The following is a 24,975-nucleotide window of genomic DNA, read 5'->3' as shown; positions in this document are numbered from 1 at the left end:
ACCACTTAATAACCGCACAATAACTTGCATCTTTATTTCTTTAGACATCTCAGGAACACGGGGAACAAAAAGCACAAAATTATACAAGTACAGGGTGTAAAAAAAGACAGTTATACTTTCCCACTGTCAGGGAAGAATATCAGCTTCAGCTTTATTGTAGACAAATTACCAAATGTTGCTTTGCTCTTAATTACATGACAAAGGAATCAACCAGGCAGAGCTGGTTGATGTTGCTCTGGAAAGGGATGTCTGGGGCCCCCGGCTGGAACGGCTGCCTCCGCAACCCCACCCCGGATAAGCGGACGACCATGGATGGATGGATGGATGGAAAAGAATCAAAACTCAGTACATGTAGAACTGATTACAAGTAGCGGTTCCCCAGTGTGTAGCTCCATACTGTGGTTCCTTGGATACTCGTAGTGATGTTCTGTTGTGTGTTCCTGCAGGCCCTCATCTCACCTCACAAACTCCCACTGTGTCTACCTGAACTCTGGACTTGTTACAGTAACCAGTTTTCCTTTTAAACCAACCAGATCCAGATACCATTTACCAACAGTTTGTATGAAGGAATGAAGCGTAATGGTCGTCAAGGCTGCTCTGACCCAGAACATCTGAATATAAAAGACACCATGATTACACGGTCCATCCCAAAAATAACCAGGTGAGTCTTTAGTGGTGACAGTCCTTCCTCCTCCAGCGCGGCCCTCATCTCTTGGCAGAGCGCCTGGTCTCCTTGCCGTTGCTGACGGCCGACCCTCCGGCTCCAGGATTGGTGGTTCCTCTGCTGCTAGCCCCGCCCCCGCCTGCCCTTCCTGTCTGCGGCGGATTGGTGGAACCTCCGGAACCTTGAGAACTGACACCATTCCCATTGGATGTTTCAGTCCCTGACAAGACGGAGCAAACAAACGCATCATGTCAGTGGGGGAGTTGTAAAGGAAAAATCTTACTTGGTTTAGTTTAGATTTCAAAGAACACGCTGAGTGGTCGGTCAAGCTGGTTTCAAACAAAGACAATAGTTTATTCTCTGTTACAATTTGCAATTCGGACTCGAGCACAGGAAGTGAATCCGGGCAAGAGTGAGTCAATTGGGGACGAGGTCGATAGGTTATAACGTGAAAAAGGAAGTGACATAGTTTCAGGAGGAAGAGGACTGGAAAGTGATGTCACACAGGAAGAATTTGTAGTTTTAACAGACTGATCCATGAGAACGAACTACAAAGTTAGAACAACAGTCAAGTAGGAAAACAAAACACTTTGGTGAGACTTGAATTTCATTAACAGAGTGAAACAGTTTCTTGGTGTGTGGTGGAGGCACTGGTCTCACCAGAGAGGCTCCCTGAGGAGGAGTTGTTGTTGTTCATCAGGTTTCCTTGGTCATTGAGAGCCTGAGAGAGAGAGAGAGAGAGAGATCAGTGTTATTCTCTCTACTACTTTTACTCTGATAAATGCCAAGTGCAATTTCAATCAAATTATCATGAAAACTATTTTCCATCCCTTAATTCAACGGAAAAAGGTCAAGTGAAATATGAGAATTATGATGTCACAAGATTCACATAAACCTACAATATGTAGGATTTAGCATTGAAATGTTTCTATATTGTGCTATGAGAAATTGAAAGGATAACCATGTAGCGTTTGGCTCTGTTACAGCAGTTTCTAAAATTCACTGTTGGGTTGACACCCAATGCAGCGTGTGCTAAGATCCAATCAGAACACAGAATATTATTCTATTAGCAACACAAACATTATTCTAGGGCTTTATTTTGGCATGTGGGCGACTGGGTGTTCCTAGACTGCTCCAGACAGGCTCCAGGTGTTGGACTTGAACTGAGTTCACCCTCACAGCACAAGTCACATTGTGTCTTTAAATGGGATGTAAATCTTTCTTACCGTCTTATTGTTCGTCTGAGACATGTACTCTGGGTTTGGCTCACTGAAGTTTGGCACCTCTGAATACACCATGCAGAACCTGTCCAGGAGTAGTAACAGACAGGGTTTGGGTTTAGACCTGGGACAGTGCCACTGCCACATACCTGTACATCGTCTGATGGAAACGTGTAGCCCCACATATGTCCAATACTCCTACCTCTATAGCATGAATAACTGTTCAGCACTGTGCTGCTACTGATGCCTTTTTAGCCTCTCTGATGCTTTTTTAGCCTCTTACTCTGAAATGTAATTTAATGTAATGTATTGCTTTATAAATGTTCTTAGCCGGTAGACAAACATACTCCAGGAGCTTGCTCGATCGCCTTGTTGAGAGGGGTCAGGGAAGAATTTTTACAGCTCACTTATCTGACCCCCGGGTGATTACTGTTTTTTTTGTTTACCTCTGGAATATGTAGAGAGTGGGTCGTCTGCCCACCTCCCTTGTTCTCTGTACAGCGCATTGTGTTGCCTCTGGGTATGAAATGCGCTATACAAATAAAGCTTTGATTGATTGATACTGTATGTATGGAGCTTCCTTACTCGCCAATCTTCTGCAGCTCCCCGCCTCTTCCTGTATAAAGAGTCAGGCAGCCCTTGAACACGGATGCATACCTGGAGGGTAAAGATGGTAAGGATGTCAGAACACACCTGGGTCTGTTTTTATACGCGGTCATGAAGCAGAAACGTCAGGAAGGGTGGCAGATCAGCCTCTGCTTGATTTTCTGCAATGGAGAAAACTTGGATTGTCTCCTCCAATGCATATTTTTTGGGGTTGTATAACTGACAGTAGGGCTGGCTGGCTGGCTCACCCCTTAGTAAGTCTGATGATATCACCGGTTTGGATGAGTCCTCCGACCTCATCCCACACTGAGATGCTGATACTGCCCGTCTTGTCTGCTACCTTGCAGGTGCGCACCTCATGACCATCTTTAGTTTTTGTCACTCGACCTGTTTGAGTGAAGAACATGAGAGAGGTGTAGATAGAAAACCACATATTGGCTGTTAGAAACTGTAGGTAACTCTCGCTGCCTCTCCTCATGCAAGCATCCAGGTGGATGTGGGGGAGAGGATGACAGGTATTAGTCTGTTTCTCCCTCACCTGTTTCCAGCACGATAAACATAACGTTGAGATTCTTTAGTCCTGGTTTAATATCTTTGACGTGGGTCTCAGTTGTCATCTTTTATAAGCATCCAAATCCAGTCTCTGGAAATAAGCCAGGTATGCCTGTGATAGCTAACAAAAAGAAAAGAAATTGGCAAATGAAACGAAACTTCGGCTGCTTATATCCACATCATTGAAACAGACTCTCAGTTGAACAGATGCTTACTGTCAGCTAGCTAGGCTAAGGCAAGGCAAGTTTATTTATATAGCACATTTCAGCCACAGGGCAATTCAAGGTGCTTTACATGAGACATTAAAAGCATTAAAACAAAAAGCAAGACATTATAGACATTTAAAACAAAAGGCAGGACAAATTAAAAGCATTAAAACAAAAAGCAAGTCATTATATACATTTAAACAAAAAGCAGGACAAATAGAATACAGGAATAAAAGTTACAGTGCAGTATACTGATAAACATAGCTCCTCTTAGAAAGCAAAGGCAAAGCTATAAGCTGCTAGCCCTAGCTTGCAGGTTAGATGGCAGCAAGCAAAATGTCAGGTGGTTGCAGCTAGCCAGCTAGCATGTAGCTAACGCTAACATCACATACCTCAGCGGCTTGCAGGTGTCCTTCACATCCGAGACCTGTAATAGTAATGATTACAATTCAAGCCATGGATGGAAACAAACCAGTTCTTTGAAAGAGATATTTTTTTCATCTTATTAAAAAGGCTCATCCATTTAGATATCGCTACTGCTGCTATGTTAGCTAGTCTAGCTAGTTGTTTATTTTTTCGGGTCTGCGTGCACCCTGATGGTCAAAAAAACCGTCAATCAAATATGGTCCAATCACAGGTATAGTTATGGGCGGGATATTCAGAACACAGGAGGTGATTGGCTGTTACGAGTAGGGGCCGATGATTGGTGAAGTTAACTGTCAATCTAGCGGATGGTCAAAAAAACAATCAATCAAATATGGTCCAATCACAGTTATAGTTATGGGCGGGATATTCAGAACACAGGCGGTGATTGGCTGTTACGAGTAGGGGCCGATGATTGGTGAAGGTAACTGTCAATCTAGCGGTTGCCTAGTGACGCTCGGGAAGGCGGGGCTGGAGATGTGACAGAAGTGTGAAAGAAATGGATCCCGAGCTGCCGTGCTAGTTATTACTCATCCAAACAAACACTATTCAAGATACAACAGGTAAATACTTTATTAAATAAATACCGTTTAGACGGAATAGTGTAGCATTTCATAACGGTTGCAGTTCCAGACAGTGACAGTTAATGTGTTCGATAGCTAGTGCTAGATAGCTTCTACAAACAAGCTAGTGCTAGCTAATGCTAACTAGCTAGCTAGCTGACCTAGCTCAACCTAACCAGCTAGCTTCTCTGGCTGAAGCTATGCTAGTGCTCCTAGCTATGCTCTTCATTAGGCTTTCAGCTTAGCTAGCTAGATACTGGTTGCTATCTTCATGAACCACTGACTGTAGCACTAGCAGCTTGCTATGCATTTCCATCTGCTAGCTAGTTAGCTAGCTAAAGCTTTGTGTATGTATCTGTGTGATGATATGTGTATTTATCTGTCTGATGATATGGCTATCTTTGCATGTTATTTTGCATTACACACATCAACTGCCAGTTTTATCAGCCAGGTAGGTGGTAGCTTTGATGATCTTAGAGTTGGACAACTGTGTTATCATCCTATAAAGCCCCTAGGGTTTTTAACACTGGTTTAAACTGTGCACACCTTCCTCTATGATAAACTATGTTTGTCAGTTATCATAAATCTAGTTTGTTTAGCTGGCTCACTCTTCACTATGCTGAAAAGGCAATAATGCCCAGTGCAATAGAGCATTCATCCTTTGCTCATTTTATAGCTGTAGATTGTTATACACTGTCCTGGGAGAAGGGACAGGAAATGGCACAAAGACTAGGATCCCTGTAGGTTTTCATATCAGATGTCCTACATGTTTATCTGAGGAACATTATACACACAATTGTTCTCTATTGTAGTTGATGTTGTAATAAAGGCACTATTTTAAAGATTTTTTTTCTCCTCTCAAACAAAGGCTTTAGGATACATCTTGTGGGATGTTTCGGGACTGTTAGTGTAGGCGGCGCCCCGATATTCTTATGGTGCTTAATCTAGTTTAGGGAAATCCTGCTTTTAAATCCTTACTCTAACCCTAACCCAGATACAGTATAAGGTATATATGGCTAAAATGCTTGAAATCGTTACTTCCTGCTCTCATAAAAATAGTCACTGCTAGAGGGTGTTTTGAGCGTACTTGTGTTTTTCACCCCACGCCAGGCTGTGGTTGGCTCTGGTGATGTGCCATGGGCTACGACATCACGCGGTTCCAGGGAGAGGTGGATGAGGACCTGCTGTGCCCCATCTGCAGCGGGGTCCTGGAGGAGCCCGTCCAGGTCAGGGTCTCACTAGTCTCTCTCCACACTCAAATATTACCTTGAAGCGCTGCGCTCCGCATACTACATAATAGAGTCTGTGCCACTTCACCCCCCAAGCTGGTGTCCCAAGGGTGTATCAACGGGTCAAAATTGAGTGACAGGCCGTAGCAGCAAATGAGAGATACTAGCCCAGATTAGATGGGTGGGGCATATCTATGGGTGGGAACGCCTTATCGCGAAAGTCGTTGCTGATTGGTGTCGCCGGGATTCCGGCGCTACCAATGAATTGGCAGGATTTGAACGTCAGATTTTTTTCATGAAATGTCCCTGACCCATAGAGAGATCTGCAGCATGCAGTAACGTAGTTAGCGTAGCTTATGTAGTTGTTGTATCAGTGAAATAACTCATGGGTCTGGCATTAAGACTAGGATCTCACACATCCCATGTGCTATTTCTGTCTCTCTTAAGGGGACCTGACTCAGGGAGACACCTCTCGTTTACCAAGCTTCTCTGACAGGAATCGCATGCTTCATTTAGATTCTATGGGCGGCGGTGCATGGAAGTGCATGCATTAGTTTATCTGTCACAGATGATGAAGCAGTGCAAGTATGCAGGGAGTCCGTGATGCCATAGAACATGAAGTCAGCAGGCTTCTGTTATTTCTTGTCAAATTGAAGACGATTGCTTTAAAGGACCATTCCGGTCAAAATATGATTTGATCTCTTTAAACTAGTCGCCCAACGTATATCACATTACCACAGTCCACTTTCTGCAACGACTATTGTGTAAACAGGAAGAAGACAGACCGTTGGCGTAGGCTGCCCAAAGAAGGTTAAAACGAAAATAATAGCTACTGAAAATTATTTGAAAATAACCAGGGAAAGTTTGTCAGGGTCATGGGTTTTGAAGCCATCACTTTCAACTTTTGAAATGTAAGTAAAATGCGAAAATACAAATATCTTTTAACGTGAGCTTTACTTCGGAAAATGGATTGCGGTAATGTGATATACGTTGGGTGACTAGTTATAGGAGATCAAATCATATTTCGACCGGTATGGTCATTTAAATAACGTTTGTGAAATCATTCACTTTTGTTAGGTTGTCCATTTCATAAAATAAAATGAAAGGAATAGCAGTTGTACAGTTGTACGGCCTCTGTGCACTGGAACGATGGAGAGAGAGAGAGAGAGAGATTGCAGAGCGATCAGCTTTCAGAGGGATGCGGAGAAAGAGAGAGAGGAGAGGAGGGAAGAAGGGGGGTTGGATCCTGGAAGGATGAGTGCTGCAGGAAGGTCGTCCTGTGTGTGGACGATATTCTCTGGTGAGGCATGAATACACGCAGACGCTGCTGATGGGAGATGTCGGGGGGCGATGCTCAAGTCTGTCATACTGTACGATGTACTGTATGATGGGTCAGATGATGAAGAGCACAGAGATGCTACAATAACAAACATATAAAGGAGTGCTGAGTCACGGAGAGCTGGCCATGAGGTGAGTCTCTTTAAATAGACACACGTGTTTGTAGAACACGTGCAGCAGAAGTCCTGCTTCCATACATTTCTGAGATTGTGATTTAGCTTCTTGTTGACGCTTTAATCTCCGTTAGTCATTCACCATACGGATCTTTCTGTTATTTATTGACGTTATTAAGCCAGATGTGTGTGTGTGTGTGTGTGTGTGTGTGTGTGTGTGTGTGTGTGTGTGTGTGTGTGTGTGTGTGTGTGTGTGTGTGAGAGAGAGTGTGTGTGTGTGACAATGAGATTGTATGTATGCCTTGTGTAGTCATGCTTGGGTGTATTGATTCTGCAGTATCATCACATAGCTTCACAACATTTACAGCTGTAGAGGCCTTGAGGGAGTTTACACTGGGTGTTGTTGGCAACAGTACAGGAATGTGAACAAAACTGCACTTTGTCTTTTGGCGGACATATTGAGCGAGGGAGGGAGAGGGAGAGAGAGAGAGAGTGTAAGAGAGAGGGGGGGGATTCAGTTTGCTTGCATCTTCTGCACACTCAGCTGTTACCATCAGTGTTGCTTACTTTGGCATCCACATTATAGACTGCATCGCAATGTAGCTCTGATGTATATATCTATATATATCCAGTATCATGCCGGTCATGGATATTTCTGACCTGGATGAAAGCTGTTTAGAGCTATTGGGGGGGGGGGGGGGTGTCCCAGTGTGCTCCGTCTGACCTTGTTAAACAGAGCTGTGTTGAGGGCTGAAGCTGGACTGGGCTTGATGGGGGTTGACTGGTGTTCATTTATACCCCCCAGGGTTCTGCTGTGAATCAGCAGTGCAGCACAGAACCCACACCACCGCCCACAGAACCCACACCATCACGCACAGAACCCACACCAGAGAACCCACACCATCACCCACAGAACCCACACCACCACTTACAGAACCCACACCATCACCCACAGAACCCACACCATCACCCACAGAACCCACACCAGAGAACCCACACCATCACCCACAGAACCCACACCACCACTTACAGAACCCACACCATCACCCACAGAACCCACACCAGAGAACCCACACCATCACCCACAGAACCCACACCAGAGAACCCACACCACCACCCACAGAACCTACACCACCGAACACACACCACAGAACCCAGAGAACCCACACCACCGCCCACAGAACCCACGCCACCACACACAGAACAGAACCCACACCACTGCCCACTAGTGGGAGGCTTTTTTAGGGCCTTTTTTTAGGCACCTATTATAATTGGTAGTATTATTATTCATCCGCCATGGGAGTATTTGGCAGCACCACCTATAGCTGACTGGTCGCTTTTTATGCAACTTGGCACGAGGTAGAGGCTTGTGCCATGAAGCTATGGAACAAGGCTCACATCGATTGGCCAAAGGGGGGCGCTATAGCAACTGTTCAAAATGGAACGGTATATCTCATGCCACGTTTGAGGTACAGGCATGTACTTTGCACACACTCTCTCCTCACAAGGAAAACATTTGCCTCAAGAACCCATAACTTCCGGCTATGCAGATTTTCCGTTATTTTTTATTTTATTTTTTAAAAACACTTCTCCTAGGAAGTTTCACCAATTTGTATGAAACTTGGTATACACAATCTAGGGACCAATATCAAAAAAAAAGTTGATTGAAAGAACCACTGAACCAATTAATATTTACATTGACATCAATGGCTGAATAGCTCAAATGTGGCTATGACGTGTTTCACTTGTTGCCTCCGTTTGTTGCGCTTGGCCGCGTTATTGCTGCTATATATATATATATAAATTTTTTTAAGTCAGTAGACCACCTTTTCTCCTACCTAACCTTTGACCCCCGTGTTTTGCACCCGCCCCCACAGGCTCCCCACTGTGAACACGCGTTCTGCAACGCCTGCATCACGCAGTGGTTCGCCCAGCAGCAGATATGCCCCGTGGACCGCAGCGTGGTGACGCTGGCCCACCTGCGCCCCGTGCCGCGCATCATGCGCAACATGCTGTCCAAGCTGCAGATCACCTGCGACAACGCCGGCTTCGGCTGCGCCGCCGTCCTGAGGCTGGACCAGCTGCAGTCTCACCTCCGCGACTGTCAACACAACCCCAAGAGACCGGTCCTGTGTGAGCAAGGCTGCGGGTGAGCGGGGGTGACGTACATGGGTGAGGGGGTGAGGGGGGGTGACGTACATGGGTGAGGGGGTGAGCGGGGGTGACGTACATGGGTGAGGGGGTGAGCGGGGGTGACGTACATGGGGGAGGGGGTGAGGGGGGGTGACGTACATGGGGGAGGGGGGGTGAGCGGGGGTGACGTACGGGGGTGAGCGGGGGTGACGTACATGGGTGAGGGGGTGAGCGGGGGTGAGCGGGGGTGACGTACATGGGTGAGGGGGGGGGGGGAGGTGACGTACATGGGTGAGGGGGTGAGGGGGGGGGCACATGGGTGAGGGGGTGAGCGGGGGTGACGTACATGGGTGAGGGGGGTGAGCGGGGGGGACGTACATGGGTGAGCGGGGGTGACGTACATGGGTGAGGGGGGTGAGGGGGGGGTGACGTACATGGGTGAGGGGGTGAGGGGGGTGACGTACATGGGTGAGGGGGGGGGGGGTGAGGGGGGGTGACGTACATGGGTGAGGGGGTGAGCGAGGGTGACGTACATGGGTGAGGGGGTGAGGGGGGTGACGTACATGGGTGAGGGGGGTGACGTACATGGGTGAGGGGGTGAGGGGGGTGACGTACATGGGTGAGGGGCGGGGCACATGGGGATCTGCGCTACACTACAGGACAGGGCTGAGTTTCCCAGAGGCATCGTAGCGCTATGATGAACGCCATAGATTACGATGAACGTAGCGCTACGATGCCTCTGGGAAACTCAGCCCAGGGCTGCATGTGCGTAGCTCTGATATAAGCCTGGGTGGGTGGGTGGGGCTTAGTCTAGTCTGACTCACCGGATGTGGGTTTTGGAGATAAGCCTCGTCATTAGGAGGTGGAAGAAGAGAGAGTTAGAGAGAGAGTTGGAATCAATCGAGACTCCTCCCCTTCTGCTATCTGTGTTTTGTGAGCGCTGGGGACAGGTGGACACAGGGAACCATCACTGATGCTTAGAGGTGAACATTTATTTTCCAACAGAATTGAATTGTGGTGACGTGGGGATCCACGGGGGGTGGGGACAGTCCTTGTCCTGGAGGAAGAGAGAGAGAGAGAGAGAGAGAGAGAGAGAGAGAGGTTTAGGGTTGCACCATAAACAGAGTGTGGAGGTGTGTCTATACCAGACTAGGTTAGGGTTAAAGATGCTGGTTCATTTACAGTCAGTGAAAACAGGGCTGGTCAGACTGTGTCTGTGTTTTGAGTCCTTTCTCTGTTCGTCGAGGCTGGAGATGCCCAAGGACGAGGTGGCCAATCACAACTGCATCAAACACCTGCGCAGCGTGGTGCAACAGCAGCAGAGCAAGATGGCCGACCTGGAGAAGACTGCGGCCGAACACAAGCACCAGCTAGCAGAGCAGGTGTGTTTAACTCAGTAACAGAATCACAATGCCACACATTGTGTCTGTTCTCTGGGAATACCAGGATGTACAACATGGAAATATATCATCAATAGAATGTTCTCTCTCGCTCTCTCTGTAAGTGTGTTTGCGTCTGTTTGCGTCTGTTTGCGTGTGTGTGTGTTTGTGTGTTTGTGTGTGTGTGTGTGTGTGTGTTTGTTTGTGTGCGTGTGTGTGTGTGTTTGCGTGCGTGGATGCGTGTGTGTGTGTGTGTGTGTATACTTTCCTATCCCAGTGATTCTCTGTTCATTTGCGATTTCCAAGGGGCTTAAGTGAATAAACCTACAACCAGTCAAAGCAACGGAACGTGGGTTTAGTCATCCTATCAAATGGGTATTTGAATGGGATGACATCATATCAAACCCACCCCTTAGTAGATAAACGGTTGTGATTGGCCTGACCAATATCTGGTTGGATGGGCGTCAGTTTGAACGGTTGGATGTTCAGACTGATCTGTGATCTGTGACAGAATGTGAGCTCAGGTGATCAGGACAGGACCGCCTGTTGTCCTCTGTGTTGACAGAAGCGGGACATCCAGCTGCTGAAGGCCTACATGAGAGCCATCCGCAGCGCCAACCCCAACATGCAGAACCTGGAGGAGACCATCGAGTACAACGAGATCCTAGAGTGAGTGGCTGCATCCGTCTCTCTGGGGCACATTGGGCCTTATTTCATCTGTGGCCTGTGGCGTTAGGGCTGCACAATTAATCGTGAATTAATCGAAATCGCGATTATGACCTCCGCGATTAACTAATCGCAAAAGGCCGCAATTAATGTGATTAATAATTTTGCTTTGAATTGAGTGTGCTAGGACTACACGGACGAATCACAGGCGCTTATGCTGTCTGACCAATCACATGCGTTCCCGCTGAGTGCGCTGTGCGTAGCAATTTCACTGAGAAGACCGACAGCAGTAGGGCAAGACCAGTGTCACAAGAGTACCCGCAGCCGTGAGTAGTGACAAAATGAGCGAAAACGAGGTCAGTGAGTTAGTAGCAAGAAAGTGATCAACGTCCGTGATTTGGGAGCATTTTGGTTATTATATATTAATATTATATATAAAATATTAATCGCAATTATTAATCGCAATTAGCATTTTGAAGCAAATAATCGCAAATAATCTTTTGTCATAATCGTGCAGCCCTACCTGACGTCACCTAGCTCTGGGGGTATATTTGAGTATCTTACAAGATTACGACACAGCACCAGACAGTGTCCACATATCCACATTATTATTACATGAATGGTACCTGCACCTATTGGGTATCCCCCTGTTACCCGTGTTCTCCCTCTCTCAGGTGGGTGAACTCTCTCCAGCCGGCCCGTGTGACCCGCTGGGGCGGGATGATCTCCACGCCGGACGCCGTGCTCCAGGCCGTCATCAAGCGCTCGCTCATCGACAGCGGCTGCCCGCCCTCCATCGTCAACGACCTGATTGAGAACGCCCACGAGAGGAACTGGCCGCAGGGCCTGGCCACGCTGGAGACGCGTCAGATGAACCGGCGCTACTACGAGAACTACGTGGCCAAGCGCATCCCCGGGAAGCAGGCGGTGGTGGTGATGGCCTGCGAGAACCAACACATGGGAGAGGACATGATCCTGGAGCCCGGCCTCGTCATGATCTTCGCCCACGGGGTGGAGGAGATACTATGACAGCAGAGGAGAGATCCAGAGAGAGCAGAGGAGACTGATAAGGAGGAGAGAGAAAGAGCAGAGGAGAGAGCAGAGGGTACTGCTGAGATCAGAGGGGGAGATACAGGGGCACAGACACCAGGGCTGGAGATGCTCTGACACAGCAGGGATGTTAGGATACCATGATAAAGCCAGAGAAAGACTGGGAAGAAGATCTTAGGTTAGGGTAAGAACCCAGATTACCCTAATTTAGATACCCAGATTACCCCAACCCTTAGACACCCAGATTACCCCAACCCTTAGACACCCAGATTACCCCAACCCTTAGACACCTAGATTACCCCAACCCTTAGACACCTAGATTACCCCAACCCTTAGACACCTAGATTACCCCAACCCTTAGACACCTAGATTACCCCAACCCTTAGACACCCAGATTACATGATGTTGGGGTAAGAGAGCGCAGCATCCAGAGGAAAGAAGAAGGCTGACTAGAGAAGGGAGGGAGAGGTCATGTTAGTCATCAATGGTGACGTTAGTCATCGAGTCTTATGTCGTTATGATCCTGCAGCATTTTTATTTCATCAAAAATAATGACTAGAAGGTGTAAGATTTTAGCAGTAAAGTAACAACATGATACTCTTGCTAACTGCTTTAGATATAATAAGATTGTAGCCTATTCTGCCTTCTCCATGGCCTCTGCTGCATGCCATCAGCAGCCTATCACAAGCATCTGGTTTGTATATGCCCCGCCCTCACTGGCTTCATCAGAAACGTGTCTTGAAAGTATCAAGGCTTCGGTGACGTACATCAGGTCAGCTGATTGAGCTGTGATCACACACAGCAAACGGATCAGCGTTTTCACAACTACTTCCTGGTTTGGACCATCTTTTCACAGTAGCCGCCAAATGACTTCAACCACCAGCCCCTTTGACAGCCGACTCAAAAGCGCTTTCTTGGCTTCAGATAAAGAAGGTTGAACTGAGATGAGAGGAGCGGAGATCAGAAAAAGACTGGACCTGGAGCTTACTTTACTTTTCGTTTTTTTTACTTGATGGGTTTCATGCCTTACGGTTTTGTAAAGTTATTGCTGTGTATATGATTTTGACCTGAGGCATTTTGTCTCCTTTTTGTTGTGTATATAGTTGGTTAGAAGTGGGTCCAATACTGTATCAAAAAATAACTCTGAAAGACTACCAAAGGATTTATCCTCGATGGTTGTGAAAATGACCTCAGCCAAATGTTTTCTGTTTGTTTTGCTAAGTTATTTGCTCTGGTTTACCTCAGCCATAGAACCACTCAAATACCACTTCACTAACACACCCCACTGTCATGTCACACTTCGAGTTCTACTATGTTCAGATTTCTAAAGTACCCCTGTTCTGTCCGGGGGGTAACTGGTGGTCTTCCCTCTCTGTGAACCACCTGTTCATCTAGTTTTATTCCGGTCATAATGAATGTAAAACGTCACTGATTATAGTGAAGCTACCAACATGGTCATGATCGCCATGGTAATGGTCAGTCCTAGCTTCCTGTTTTAACGTCTCATTTTAACTGTCAATTGGGGGAAATAAATTGCTAAATCGGTTAAGAATCATCCCCTGAATTGACTTGATTAAAATGATGATTACACCCCCCCCCCCACACACACACACACACACACACACACACACACACTTTCACTGAAGGAAACCTCACTATTGAACTCAGAGGAAGTTGTTCAAGCTTGACTCATCCGAGCTGAAACGGCCTTAATCCAGCGCCTGCTGTCGCTCTGCTCTGTCTGCTGTAGCTCTGCTCTGTCTGCTCTGTCTGCTGTAGCTCTGCTCTGTCTGCTCTGTCTGCTCTGTCTGCTGTAGCTCTGCTCTGTCTGCTCTGTCTGCTGTAGCTCTGCTCTGTCTGCTCTGTCTGCTCTGTCTGCTGTAGCTCTGCTCTGTCTGCTCTGTCTGCTCTGTCTGCTGTAGCTCTGCTCTGTCTGCTCTGTCTGCTGTAGCTCTGCTCTGTCTGCTCTGTCTGCTCGGTGCCTTGAGAACCACGTGGAACTCTGACTCAGAGTCCTGGAAGGCTGAATTGGAATAAGGAGAAAGTGCCTGTTTTAACTAGAAACGTGAATCATCCTTTATGATTTCATGTCCTCGGAAGAGAGAGCAGACAGTACACACACACACACTACACACACTGACACTGTACACACACTACTCACACACTACACACATCACACACTACACATGCACACATACTATACACACACTACACACACAGATTGTACACACTACACACATCACACTACACGCACACATACTACACACACGCTACACACACACTACACACAGACACTGTACACACACTACACACATCACACTACACGCACACATACTACACGCACACACTACACACAGCAGACAAAACACATTAGACACAAACACACACATACTACACGTACACACTATACACATCAGACTACACACATCACACTACACACACAAACTACACACAGACTACACACATCAGATACTACACACTTTAGAAATTACACAGACACTGCACACATTAGACACTACACACAGATACTACACACAGACTACACACAAACTATACACAGACACTACACACATCACACACTACACACATCAGATACTACACACATTAGACACTACACACAGACTACACACAGACGCTACACACCACACACTACACACAGACTACACACATCAGATCTACACACATCAGACTACACACAGACACACCGGGCGCCAGCTGGACGTGAGTTTTGAGATCCTGGTTTTGTTCTTGCGTAACCTTGTAGTTAAGGTGATAATAGTGCTATACAGTACTGCACCCACTGTATCTCATGCCCTTTCGATTGTGAAATATTGAGAGCATGTTAGAGATATATAACAAAGAGATTTGTGAGACTGCAATTGCCTTGAGCATATAGTAGACTGGCTTTTATGAGAAGGATGGTGTTGACACTAGACACTTATAAGGTCCATTTTTCCTCTAGTCATTGTTTATGGTGTGAAGGATTTACACAGGTAGTCTTATAGACCACATCTATAAGTGTTTCTCCACCTACTTCTCCCTCTGTTTTTAATGTGCACCTGTGTGACGTAGGCATGGCTGTGCTTACATTCTAACTTTAAGTGAAAGAATACACATTTATTGTAAATCGAAGATATATTGTAAATATTACTAACATAATTATACTTAAAACATGCATCTATCCATGTCAATAGTTGTTTATTAATTTGTGAGTTTTATGGTTTAATTAAAAGGAAATTAAAATGTATGTTTTGTGTCAGTTCGAATCCCCACTCCTGTCCACATGTCGAAGTGTCCTTGGTCAAGACACTGAACCCCAAATTGAGCAGGTTAGCACCTTGCATCGCAGCTGCCGCCATCGGTGTGTGAATGTGTGTGTGAATGTGTGTGTGAATGTGTGTGTGAATGTGTGTGTGAATGGGTGAATGAGAGGCCATTGAAGCGCTTTGGATAAGTGCAGTCCATTTCCCACTGTCCCCAGGGTAAGGCGGTGCTGTGACTTGCACTAAGTCCCTCCCTCCCCCACCCACTCTTAAATCCGCTGTAATACACTCACACCTGTCCACTTGCGCCACAGCAAGATCCCACGATCTAAAACAACCGGATAAACCACTATTACGTTTCCAACTTCATATTAAACTGACGGCACCCCGGTGGGGTTCAGTCCCGGGCAGGGATCGTGACCTGAGTCTTGCGTCTGGAGCACCTCAAGCAAAGGTAAGGGCTAGATTTAGATTACACATTTCCTAGAATAGTCTCAAAAGCCATAGCGCACCACCAATGAACTCCCGGCACATGTCGAGACTACAACATTAATGCTGCGGATATTAACTAGTCATCCGTTTGTAAAAGCATACATTAAGATGCTTTTATTTCATGTTTTGGAGCTGCTAAACCGGGTGGTTTCGCTCATTGGATTCAGTAGGTTACAGATGACAGGCAGCCGGGCCCCGGTGCACAACACCGAGATTCGCTTGAAGAAGTACTACAACAATCATCCCACCTAAGCACTTATTATATTATATTGCACTGTAGGGCCTAGGCCTACTTTAGATTGTGATTCTTGCACTTTGCCTTCAGCACTAGATTATGCTCTTAGTCACTTGTTTTAGAAAGAAGATGCACTTGTGAGTTCTGGCAAGTAGTAGGACATTGGCTCTTCCTACGTTAAATGCAATTATTGTTAGTCGCTTTGGATAAAAGCGTCTGCTAAATGACTGTAATGTAATGTAATGTGATGCTTGACGGTTACGCCCCCCTACTGTAGTTCGGTAACAACATAACATAATATAGACCTATCCACTGCAGAAAGTAAAGTGAACGCGTTGTTTATATGCCTATCGTTGAATGAAAATGACCGTGGTGAAACAGTGGTAGAGAATTAACAGAGACAATGCTCTTGTACGAGGTCAGTGAAGAAGCTGTTTACTCCAGGAGGAGAGGGAAGTAGGCTATAGGCCTCGCTGCTCTCACAAAAGTAGGTAGAGCTACATGCTAAACAACTAATTAGCATAATATGCAATTATGAAAGAGGCAAAATTAACAGAAAAGGCTGAGGAGGTAGTTTATAAACTAACTATTTAGGCCTATTTACAAACTTTTCAAAATGCAAAACTCTCAAACTCTCCAGACAGCCTCACCATATCGGACATAGGCTAAGATGGACCTTAGGGTCTGTAAGGACATTTGTTGTTGTTGTTGTTGTTGTTGTTGACCACACTCATCTGGTTGAAAACTCTCAATTTCAGCATTTGAGTGTGGCAAGGGCAAAAGCCATGGCTCCTGAAACGGGATGCCATCCTCATCCCTCAACTGATCACTGCTCTCCTTAGTTCGGTTGTAACGTGATTCGATGCTTTTTTATAGTGTCGCTGTCAACACAATCATGACCCAAATGATCTGGAAAAACTCGATTTATAGCTGGTCGCTTTTGACTAATTAAGTCGGAAGTAGGTCTGGAAAGTCGCCTGATAGAGCAAGTCGCCAAGTTGGCAACACTGGAGGAGATCCACCTGCTGAATAGGCCTATTATTCACTCCAGGAATTCAAACAGTTGAATGTGCTATTTGTGAGCTTTATTGGGCGTACTTGTGCTGTGTACCACCATTCATATGGACATTGCTGATGTAGCCCACTGCGCGTTATCATTGCAGGTGTGTGGTGTTTGTACGTGTGCATCCCAGCAAACACGCAACGTCAGGGAGACGTTCAGATCATGTCTCAATAACGTCCGTCGGTCCTGAACCCCATTTGTTCGTCTGCTGGACCCCTCAATATTCACACGTCTGGCTTGGACCCCTCTAAGACGTCTGTGGACGTGCAGAACGGGTTCAATATCTGAACGTCTAAAAAAAACTTTCATTCTGGCTCCTAATTGGATGTCTTTGGACGTCCGAAAAAGACATCTAAAAGACGTCTTTTAGACGTGTCTTTGCTCAGTGGGATGTTTCTCGGTTCAGGTGAGCTTCAGATAGCCTGATAACCTCACTGGTTATAACGCCACTGGACAGTGACCCAGAATCAGGTTACAGTATGCTACTTCATATGTCTGCTCATACCCTCCCTATTACAATACCTCGTCTACATCTAGATATCTCAGAGGTCTGCATCTATCAGACCAAACTGAAGTCTCGAGTAAATAATCATTATCTGGTGAATACAAAGTATTTGGGCTGTTGGTAGTTTTCAGCCAAGATGAATGATGGAGATACTGATACCCATCATAGAAAACTCTGTTTTAGTCAGTGAAGTGAAGACCAGGAGATTTGTTTTAGTACTATTGGTAACTCTAAGATGTCACACTCCAAATCGTTTCCACAATCCACATGGTCAATGTATGTGTCCAATTTTTTTTTAAAAATGAATAAAAAATGAAAACATGATTTTCTTTATGTAATCCTATATCAGCTGGTCTGAGCCCGTCCTATCAGAGGGCCAGGTAATTGGCTATAGGTGGATTACAGGACTTTACCGTAAAGAGAGACTCATGCATGTCTAACCAATGAGAGCGTTGAAACTCCTGGGACGGTGCCCCTCTGGAAGGGACACCCCTGGAAGAGTAACCCCAAACATCTGGCTGGCTGCCAGCTTCAGTGTATGACTGTGTGCGTCTGTGGCTGTGTCAGTGTGAGACTGTGTGTGTGTGTGTTTGTGTAGCTGTGTGTGTGTGTGTGTGTGTGTCTGTCTGTGTGTGTGTTTGTGTAGCTGTGTGTGTGTGTGGACCCGTCAGGGCCAGACAGGTTCAGTATGTGATGATTCCCCTGGAGGAATGGAGTCCAACCTGCTTCAGGAGGTGTTTCAGCCTCTATCGATGGCTTCTATAGCAACAACTTCATATAGCGCTTTCTCTCTTCACCTTGTTGTGCCACTCCCTTGTTTTAACGTGTCTTTCCCTCAGTTCCTCGGCCCAGGATGAGCGCGTCTTCTTCAGACACGGAGGGGAGGGAGCTCAGCCCGGTGGATTTCATTCAGCTGCAGCAGTATATGGAATGTGAGTCCGCTGGTCTCTCCTCCTCCTCCTCCTCCTCCTCCTCCTCCACCAGGTTCTCCTCTACAGTAACTCTCTCAAACCACTGTCTCTCCTTGACCAATATCTCTCAAACCACTGTCTCTCCTTGACCAATATCTCTCAAACCTCTGTCTCTCCTTGACCAATATCTCTCAAACCACCGTCTCTCCTTGACTAATATCTCTCAAACCACTGTCTCTCCTTGACCAATATCTCTCAAACCACTGTCTCTCCTTGACCAATATCTCTCAAACCACTGTCTCTCCTTGACCAATATCTCTCAAACCACCGTCTCTTCTTGACCAATTTCTCTCAAACCACTGTCTCTCCTTGACCAATATCTCTCAAACCACCGTCTCAGATCCTTGTCAGATTGTCCCTGATCTGGTTTATCTCGTTGGCCCTGTTTAGACAGCAGCTTGAGGGTGAAAGATGTGCTGAAGGAGTTCCATGCCGGCGGGCGGCTGGTCCAACACCGGTCTGGAGAGGTGCGCTGGAACATTTGATCTAGTGGAATCCATGTTCACTGGAATCCATGAGCGAACCCTGAGCCGCTCTCTACATTCTCCCTGTGTGGTCTCTGACACGCTCTTGCGTTCGTGTCCCCAGCGCATCGATGGCGTGGGCTTCTCTCTGTTCCTGAAGACCTACCTGGAGGCCGACGACCTCCCGGCCGACCTCTGCCAGAACCTGTTCCGTTACTTCCAGACGGCGGAGCGGGACGCATCCGCCAGGAGTCCCCCGCCCAAACGAGGTGAGCTCCACTCTGACCAATGACTGCCGTCGGCCGAGTGACCGCATAACACAGTATTTACATACAAGATACAAGATCTGTTTATTAGCCAGGTATATAGTTTACACATACCTGGAACTTGTTATGTTATGTTATTTTTATTTATAATGCGCCCCCCAACCAACTGTTACATCATCCCGGGACGCAGCTTGACAAGGGTTAAGGAATGTCCTATTGCAGAAGACATAGGACAGGGTGCAGGACAGGACAGTGCAAAACAGTACGAAAGACAGTGCAAATACAAAAAAAAAAACAGTGCAAATAAAATACAGTGCAATGTGCAAAATATAATATGCTAAAAGAAATGCACAAATGCAATATATGTATTGTGTGTACAGTATAGTGAGTGTGCAGAGTGTAGTGTTATGTACAGTGTGTGTGGTGTGTGTGTGTGTGTGTGTGTGTGTGTGTGTGTGTGTGTGGTGTGTGTGCCGTTGAGGTCAGTGCCCCAGAGGGATGAGGGCGTGGGGGTACTCTGGTGTCTGCTGTGTGGGGATATATTCTGTGTGATACATACCGTCTGCCTGGTGTGGTATCTCTCAGGAGGGGTCTTTCTCAAGGACGTCTCCTGCTACTTCACAGTCCTGGAGGAGGGCCAGCCGCGCGACAAACTGGAATGTGAGGCCCGCCTCTCCAGCTGTTACATTCAGACGCATGTCCTTCTGCTCTGTGATTGGTTTAAAACGCTACTGTATATGTTCAATTGGCCGGTTGAAGAGGGGGTGTGGAAACAAAGGGGATGTCATTGATTTATTCATTGAATAACCTGTCGTGTTTTTCAGTTGCTTTCAAACTTTATGACAAAGACGGCAACGGACTCCTGGACAGTTCTGTGAGTTATTCCTGAACCTAAGTCTTTCCGTCCTGTCCTGAGGAAGGCGTGTCCAGCTCCACGCTGATGCGTTTGTCTCTCTCTTGATCAGGAGGTGGATCGGATCATCACCCAGATGATGCGGGCGGCAGGCTACCTGGGCTGGGATGTGAGCGAACTCAGACCGGTACGACACACTGTTACAAACCTAGACAACAAGACAACAGACAAAGGGATATTGATAATTAAGTTGAAAGGGTCGGATTTGGGACATAGACCACTGCATGTGGATTAGAGAAGGGTTTAAGGGATTATAGAATGATATAATTGTATTTTTAAGGAGAGCGTAATGATGCTTTGATTGGTCGGGTACTATTTGGGACGGGAACCCTAACGGTGATCTGTAATTGGTCAGGTGCTGCAGGACATGATGACGGCCATCGATGCAGACGCCAACGGGATGGTGACCCTGGAGGAGTGGCTGAAAGGAGGCTTGAACAACGTGCCTCTGCTGGTGCTGCTGGGACTGAGGGTGAGAGAGTACGCACTTATCAGACAAGCACCCCTACAGCCATGGGGGGAAAGCGATAAGTGCAATAAATACCCTCTCTTTACATGTAGCTTTTTACCAGGGTGCTCTAATGGGGCGGCTGTAGCTCAGTTGGTAGAGCGGGTCGTTCAGTGATCGAAGGGTCAGTGGTTCGAATCCCAGCTCCGACTGTCCACATGTCGAAGTGTCCTTGAGTAAGACACCTAACCCCAAATTGCTCCCAATGAGCAGGTTAGCACCTTGCATGGCAGCTACTGTGAATGTGTGTGTGAATGGGTGAATGAGAGGCCATTGTAAAGCGCTTTGAGTGCCGTTAAGGTGGAAAAGTGCTATATAAGTGCAGTCCATTTACCATTTAATACTAGGCACTCTCCTGAGTCAACAGGACTAAGAGAATTCAGTCTGAAAGGGCGTCCTTAGACAAAGCGATGCATCATCCCTGTCTGATCCTCTGCTTGTCTGTATTGTTGACGTTACGATAGTCAGAAATAGAAGTGATCTAGCACACAGCAGAGTTCCAATTGACTTTGATTTAATCTATGTAAAAAAAATGAGGGCAACAGACGTATTCTACACCGTCTTCCTCAGGTTGGCTTTTCATAACAGTCAGTTTGATGTCTGGCGTGTGGTTTGGTCTCCCGTCAGATGGCAGAGCGGGACGGCCAGCACATCTGGAGGATCAAGCAGTTCAACCGGCCGGCGTTCTGCTGCGTGTGTCAGAGCATGCTGCTGGGCCTGCGCAAACAGGGCTTACGCTGCACCTGTAAGAGCACAACACCGACACCAGGGGGCGCCCTCCCAGTACCTCACTGAGCTGAACATGTCACAGTACAAGATTTATTTATTTAAAATAGGGACAGTTCATCAAATGTAAATATTTTCATCCGTGGTCACTTGGTAGGTTGATGGCAACAGAATAAAACGAGAGATAAATTAAAATATAGCTGCAGGCAGCAATGTGGGGGCCAAGCAGGAAATGCAACCAGCGCATCAAAGGCAACAAATGAAACAAGCCATAGCTGCCTTTGAATCCCTACCGCAGCTTTGAAAATCGGGCATATGGTTCAGAATAAACACACTTCCAGCTTTGACAGGTTGGTGGCGCTAGAGTTTGAGGTGTCGACATAGACTTGGTGACAGGGGTCACGAGACAGTCCCCGATGAGTGTGCCAAATGTGGTTTTGATACATCAAAACGTTACTGAGATATGACCACACTTCCTGTTTGGCGGCTTAGACACCGATTTCAATTAGCTGTAACGGGCGAATGCTTTTGAAAATCCAAAATCCATGTAAGATTTGAATAGACATTGGTTTATAGATTGTGCCTACCGAGTTTCGTGCAGATTGGTGAAAATGCCTAGGAGGACATATATTTTTGTGTTTTGCACAAAATCCAAAATGGCGGGAAATACAATATGGCGGAAAATGACAGCACATTTTTATGCGTTGAACTCGGCTTGAGCCAAGGATTCCAACGGTACATTGTTTTTGAAAATCTGACTTACGGGTCAAAAGTTGCGTGCCTAAATGCACCTCCAACTTTGACATGTTGGTGGCGCTAGAGGGTTCGAGGTGTGGACATGAGTTGTGGTGACAAGAGTCATGAGACGGGCCCGATCAGTGTGCCAAGTTTCACAACTGTTTATGTGATATAATAGTGATTTTTGAATGTTAATTGTGTGATGGCACTGCCTTTCCCCTGCAGTTTGCAAGTACACGGTCCACGGTCGCTGTGCCAACAAAAACACTAGTCCATGCGTCCACACCTTCGTCAGATCCAGAAAGGAGTCTGGGGTAACTGTGTTCTGGGGTAACTGTTCTGGGGTAACTGTTCTGGGGTAACTGTGCTGGTTGTACTAGATGGCTGGTTCACCTGGCTTGGGCTGTTAGTCATACTGTTTTCTGACCCACACGTACAGTAACTACCTTTTTTCCTTTTTTTCTGTCCCTTTATCGCTCTCTCTGTATCTCTCTCTGCTGGTCTGCGTCTGATGGTCTGCGTCTGCTGGTCTGCGTCTGCTGGTCTGTGTCTGCTGGTCTCTGTCTGCTGGTCTGTGTCTCTGTCTGCTGGTCTGTGTCTCTGTCTGCTGGTCTGTGTCTCTGTCTGCTGGTCTGTGTCTGCTGGACTGTTGGACTCTGCTGGTCTGCGTCTGCTGGACTCTGCTGGTCTGTGTCTGCTGGTCTCTTGTCTGCTGGTCTCTTGTCTGCTGGTCTGTGTCTGCTGGACTCTGCTGGTCTGTGTCTGCTGGTCTGTGTCTGCTGGTCTCTTGTCTGCTGGTCTGTGTCTCCTGGTCTGTGTCTGCTGGTCTGTGTCTGTGTCTGCTGGTCTCTGTCTGCTGGTCTGTGTCTGTGTCTCCTGGTCTGTGTCTGCTGGTCTGTGTCTCCTGGTCTCTGTCTGCTGGTCTGTGTCTCCTGGTCTGTGTCTGCTGGTCTCTGTCTGCTGGTCTGTGTCTGCTGGTCTCTGTCTGCTGGTCTGTGTCTGTGTCTGCTGGTCTGTGTCTGCTGGTCTGTGTCTGTGTCTCCTGGTCTGTGTCTGCTGGTCTGTGTCTGTGTCTGCTGGTCTGTGTCTGCTGGTCTGTGTCTGCTGGTCTGTGTCTGCTGGTCTGTGTCTGTGTCTCCTGGTCTGTGTCTGTGTGTCAGGTGCCGGCTCATGGCTGGACCAGTGCAGACTGTGAGTCCAGTAAGTGTGAGGTCTGCCACAAGAAGATCAAGGTCCTGGCCGGGAAACGCTGCGTCTGGTGCCACCAAACGGTGAGGAGGAGGAGGAGGAGGAGGAGGAGGAGAGGGAGGAGGAGGGAGGAGGAGGGAGGAGGAGGAGGTGGAGGAGGAGGAGGGAGGAGGAGGAGGAGGAGGTGGAGGAGGAGGAGGGAGGAGGAGGAGGAGGAGAGGGAGGAGGAGGGAGGAGGAGGAGGGAGGAGGAAGAGGAGGAGGAGGGAGGAGGAGGAGGGAGGAGGAGGGAGGAGGAGGAGGAGGAGGAGGAGGAGGGAGGAGAGGAGGAGGAGGAGGAGGGACCCCAGTGTACTGTATCCCTGTGTGGAGGAGGAGGAGGAGGAGGAGGGAGGAGAGGAGGAGGAGGAGGAGGGATCCCAGTGTACTGTATCCCTGTGTGGAGGAGGAGGAGGAGGAGGAGGAGGAGGGAGGAGGAGGAGGAGGAGGAGGAGGAGGAGGAGGAGGAGGAGGGAGGAGGAGGAGGGACCCCAGTGTACTGTATCCCTGTGTTTGTGTGAGCATGTGTGTATTTACAGAGAGATACAGAAACACAGTGATAGAAAGATACAGTAGACTCCTTTTTATTCACCTTAATAAAGATTAACAAAGAGCTTTATTTTCTGCTCAAAAAATTACATTCTTTAATAATAATGCAGACAGGCAGGCAGCCAGCCAGACAGGCAGGCAGACAGACAGATTAAGAGAGAAGAAATCTTTCTGCCTCTTTTCCAGCGCCATGAAGAGTGTGTTCCTCTTGGGTCGTCGTCATGCGACTGTGGGCCTCTGAGAAATCACATCCTCCCACCGTGGGCCGTGTACACCGCCTCAAAGGTAGCACTAGACCACAGTAGGAACATTTCTCACAGTCGTTATTCCTTAATACTGTGTTTTGTACAGTTATTGTGTGTCTGTCTGTGTGTCCCAGGAGGATAGTGGTGCCTCTAGTGTCCTGGAGGACACCAAGCTGAATATCACCCCTGATGGACACATCCTGCAGGTGCCTGATTCCCCTCTCACTCACACCACCTAAAACACCCACATCATGTTTATATGTGGGGGCTGTAGCTCAGTGGGGGCGGCTGTAGCTCAGTTGGTAAAGCGGGTCGTTCAGTGATCGAAGGGTCAGTGGTTCGAATCCCAGCTCCGACTGTCCACATGTCGAAGTGTCCTTGAGCAAGACACCTAACCCCAAATTGCTCCCAATGAGCAGGTTAGCACCTTGCATGGCAGCTGCCGCCATTGGTGTGTGAGTGTGTGTGTGAATGGGTGAATGAGAGGCCATTGTAAAGCGCTTTGAGTGCCGCTAAGGTGGAAAAGCGCTATATAAGTGCAGTCCATTTATCATTTATTACTGTCGGCTTTTCTATTCTAAGATAAGTCAGATAACAGGATGTGACCTGTGACCTGACCTCCTCCCTGTAGATCTCTCCAGTTCCAGACACTCGTCCACTTCTGGTGTT

General features: G+C 47.2%; 3 protein-coding genes across 3 annotated transcripts in view; 2 read left to right on the top strand and 1 right to left on the bottom strand.

The window, feature by feature from the left end:
- Positions 1–50: 50 nt before the first annotated feature.
- On the bottom strand, positions 51–3,782 carry nabp2 (nucleic acid binding protein 2). Its single transcript, XM_084440648.1, has 7 exons — positions 3,641–3,782; positions 3,029–3,163; positions 2,739–2,877; positions 2,470–2,541; positions 1,891–1,969; positions 1,325–1,385; positions 51–884 (listed from the first exon to the last, which is right to left on the bottom strand). Exons 2-7 carry the CDS (start codon positions 3,105–3,107, stop codon positions 706–708), a joined length of 609 nt encoding a protein of 202 aa, XP_084296774.1. The 5' UTR covers positions 3,108–3,163; positions 3,641–3,782; the 3' UTR covers positions 51–705.
- A 1,586-nt stretch (positions 3,783–5,368) lies between these two features.
- Positions 5,369–15,319, top strand: LOC311310970 (E3 ubiquitin-protein ligase NRDP1-like). The gene is made up of 5 exons (XM_084440574.1): positions 5,369–5,460; positions 8,792–9,063; positions 10,294–10,429; positions 10,992–11,095; positions 11,767–15,319. The coding sequence occupies exons 1-5, from the start codon at positions 5,371–5,373 to the stop codon at positions 12,119–12,121; spliced, it is 957 nt and encodes a 318-aa protein (XP_084296700.1). The 5' UTR covers positions 5,369–5,370; the 3' UTR covers positions 12,122–15,319.
- Positions 15,320–17,585: 2,266 nt separating this feature from the next.
- The window catches only part of LOC311311258 (diacylglycerol kinase alpha-like), a gene marked incomplete at both ends in the record, with an annotated part of 12,518 nt that continues 5,128 nt past the window's right edge, over positions 17,586–24,975 (top strand). The window contains 14 exons of the mRNA XM_084440939.1: positions 17,586–17,601; positions 18,540–18,632; positions 19,062–19,138; positions 19,260–19,404; positions 19,987–20,061; positions 20,226–20,275; positions 20,367–20,441; positions 20,670–20,786; positions 21,450–21,567; positions 22,512–22,600; positions 23,447–23,557; positions 24,248–24,346; positions 24,441–24,512; positions 24,938–24,975. The exon at positions 24,938–24,975 is cut by the window's right edge and continues 36 nt beyond it. Coding sequence (XP_084297065.1) covers positions 17,586–17,601; positions 18,540–18,632; positions 19,062–19,138; positions 19,260–19,404; positions 19,987–20,061; positions 20,226–20,275; positions 20,367–20,441; positions 20,670–20,786; positions 21,450–21,567; positions 22,512–22,600; positions 23,447–23,557; positions 24,248–24,346; positions 24,441–24,512; positions 24,938–24,975 — 1,175 coding nt within the window. The remainder of the gene's footprint in view (positions 17,602–18,539; positions 18,633–19,061; positions 19,139–19,259; positions 19,405–19,986; positions 20,062–20,225; positions 20,276–20,366; positions 20,442–20,669; positions 20,787–21,449; positions 21,568–22,511; positions 22,601–23,446; positions 23,558–24,247; positions 24,347–24,440; positions 24,513–24,937) is intronic.

The sequence above is a fragment of the Borostomias antarcticus genome (assembly GCF_949987555.1).
Source record: "Borostomias antarcticus genome assembly, chromosome: 7".
NCBI classification, from domain to species: Eukaryota; Metazoa; Chordata; class Actinopteri; order Stomiiformes; family Stomiidae; genus Borostomias; species Borostomias antarcticus.
Note: the sequence above shows the minus strand (reverse complement) of the source record. Positions and strands in the feature narration are given on the sequence as shown.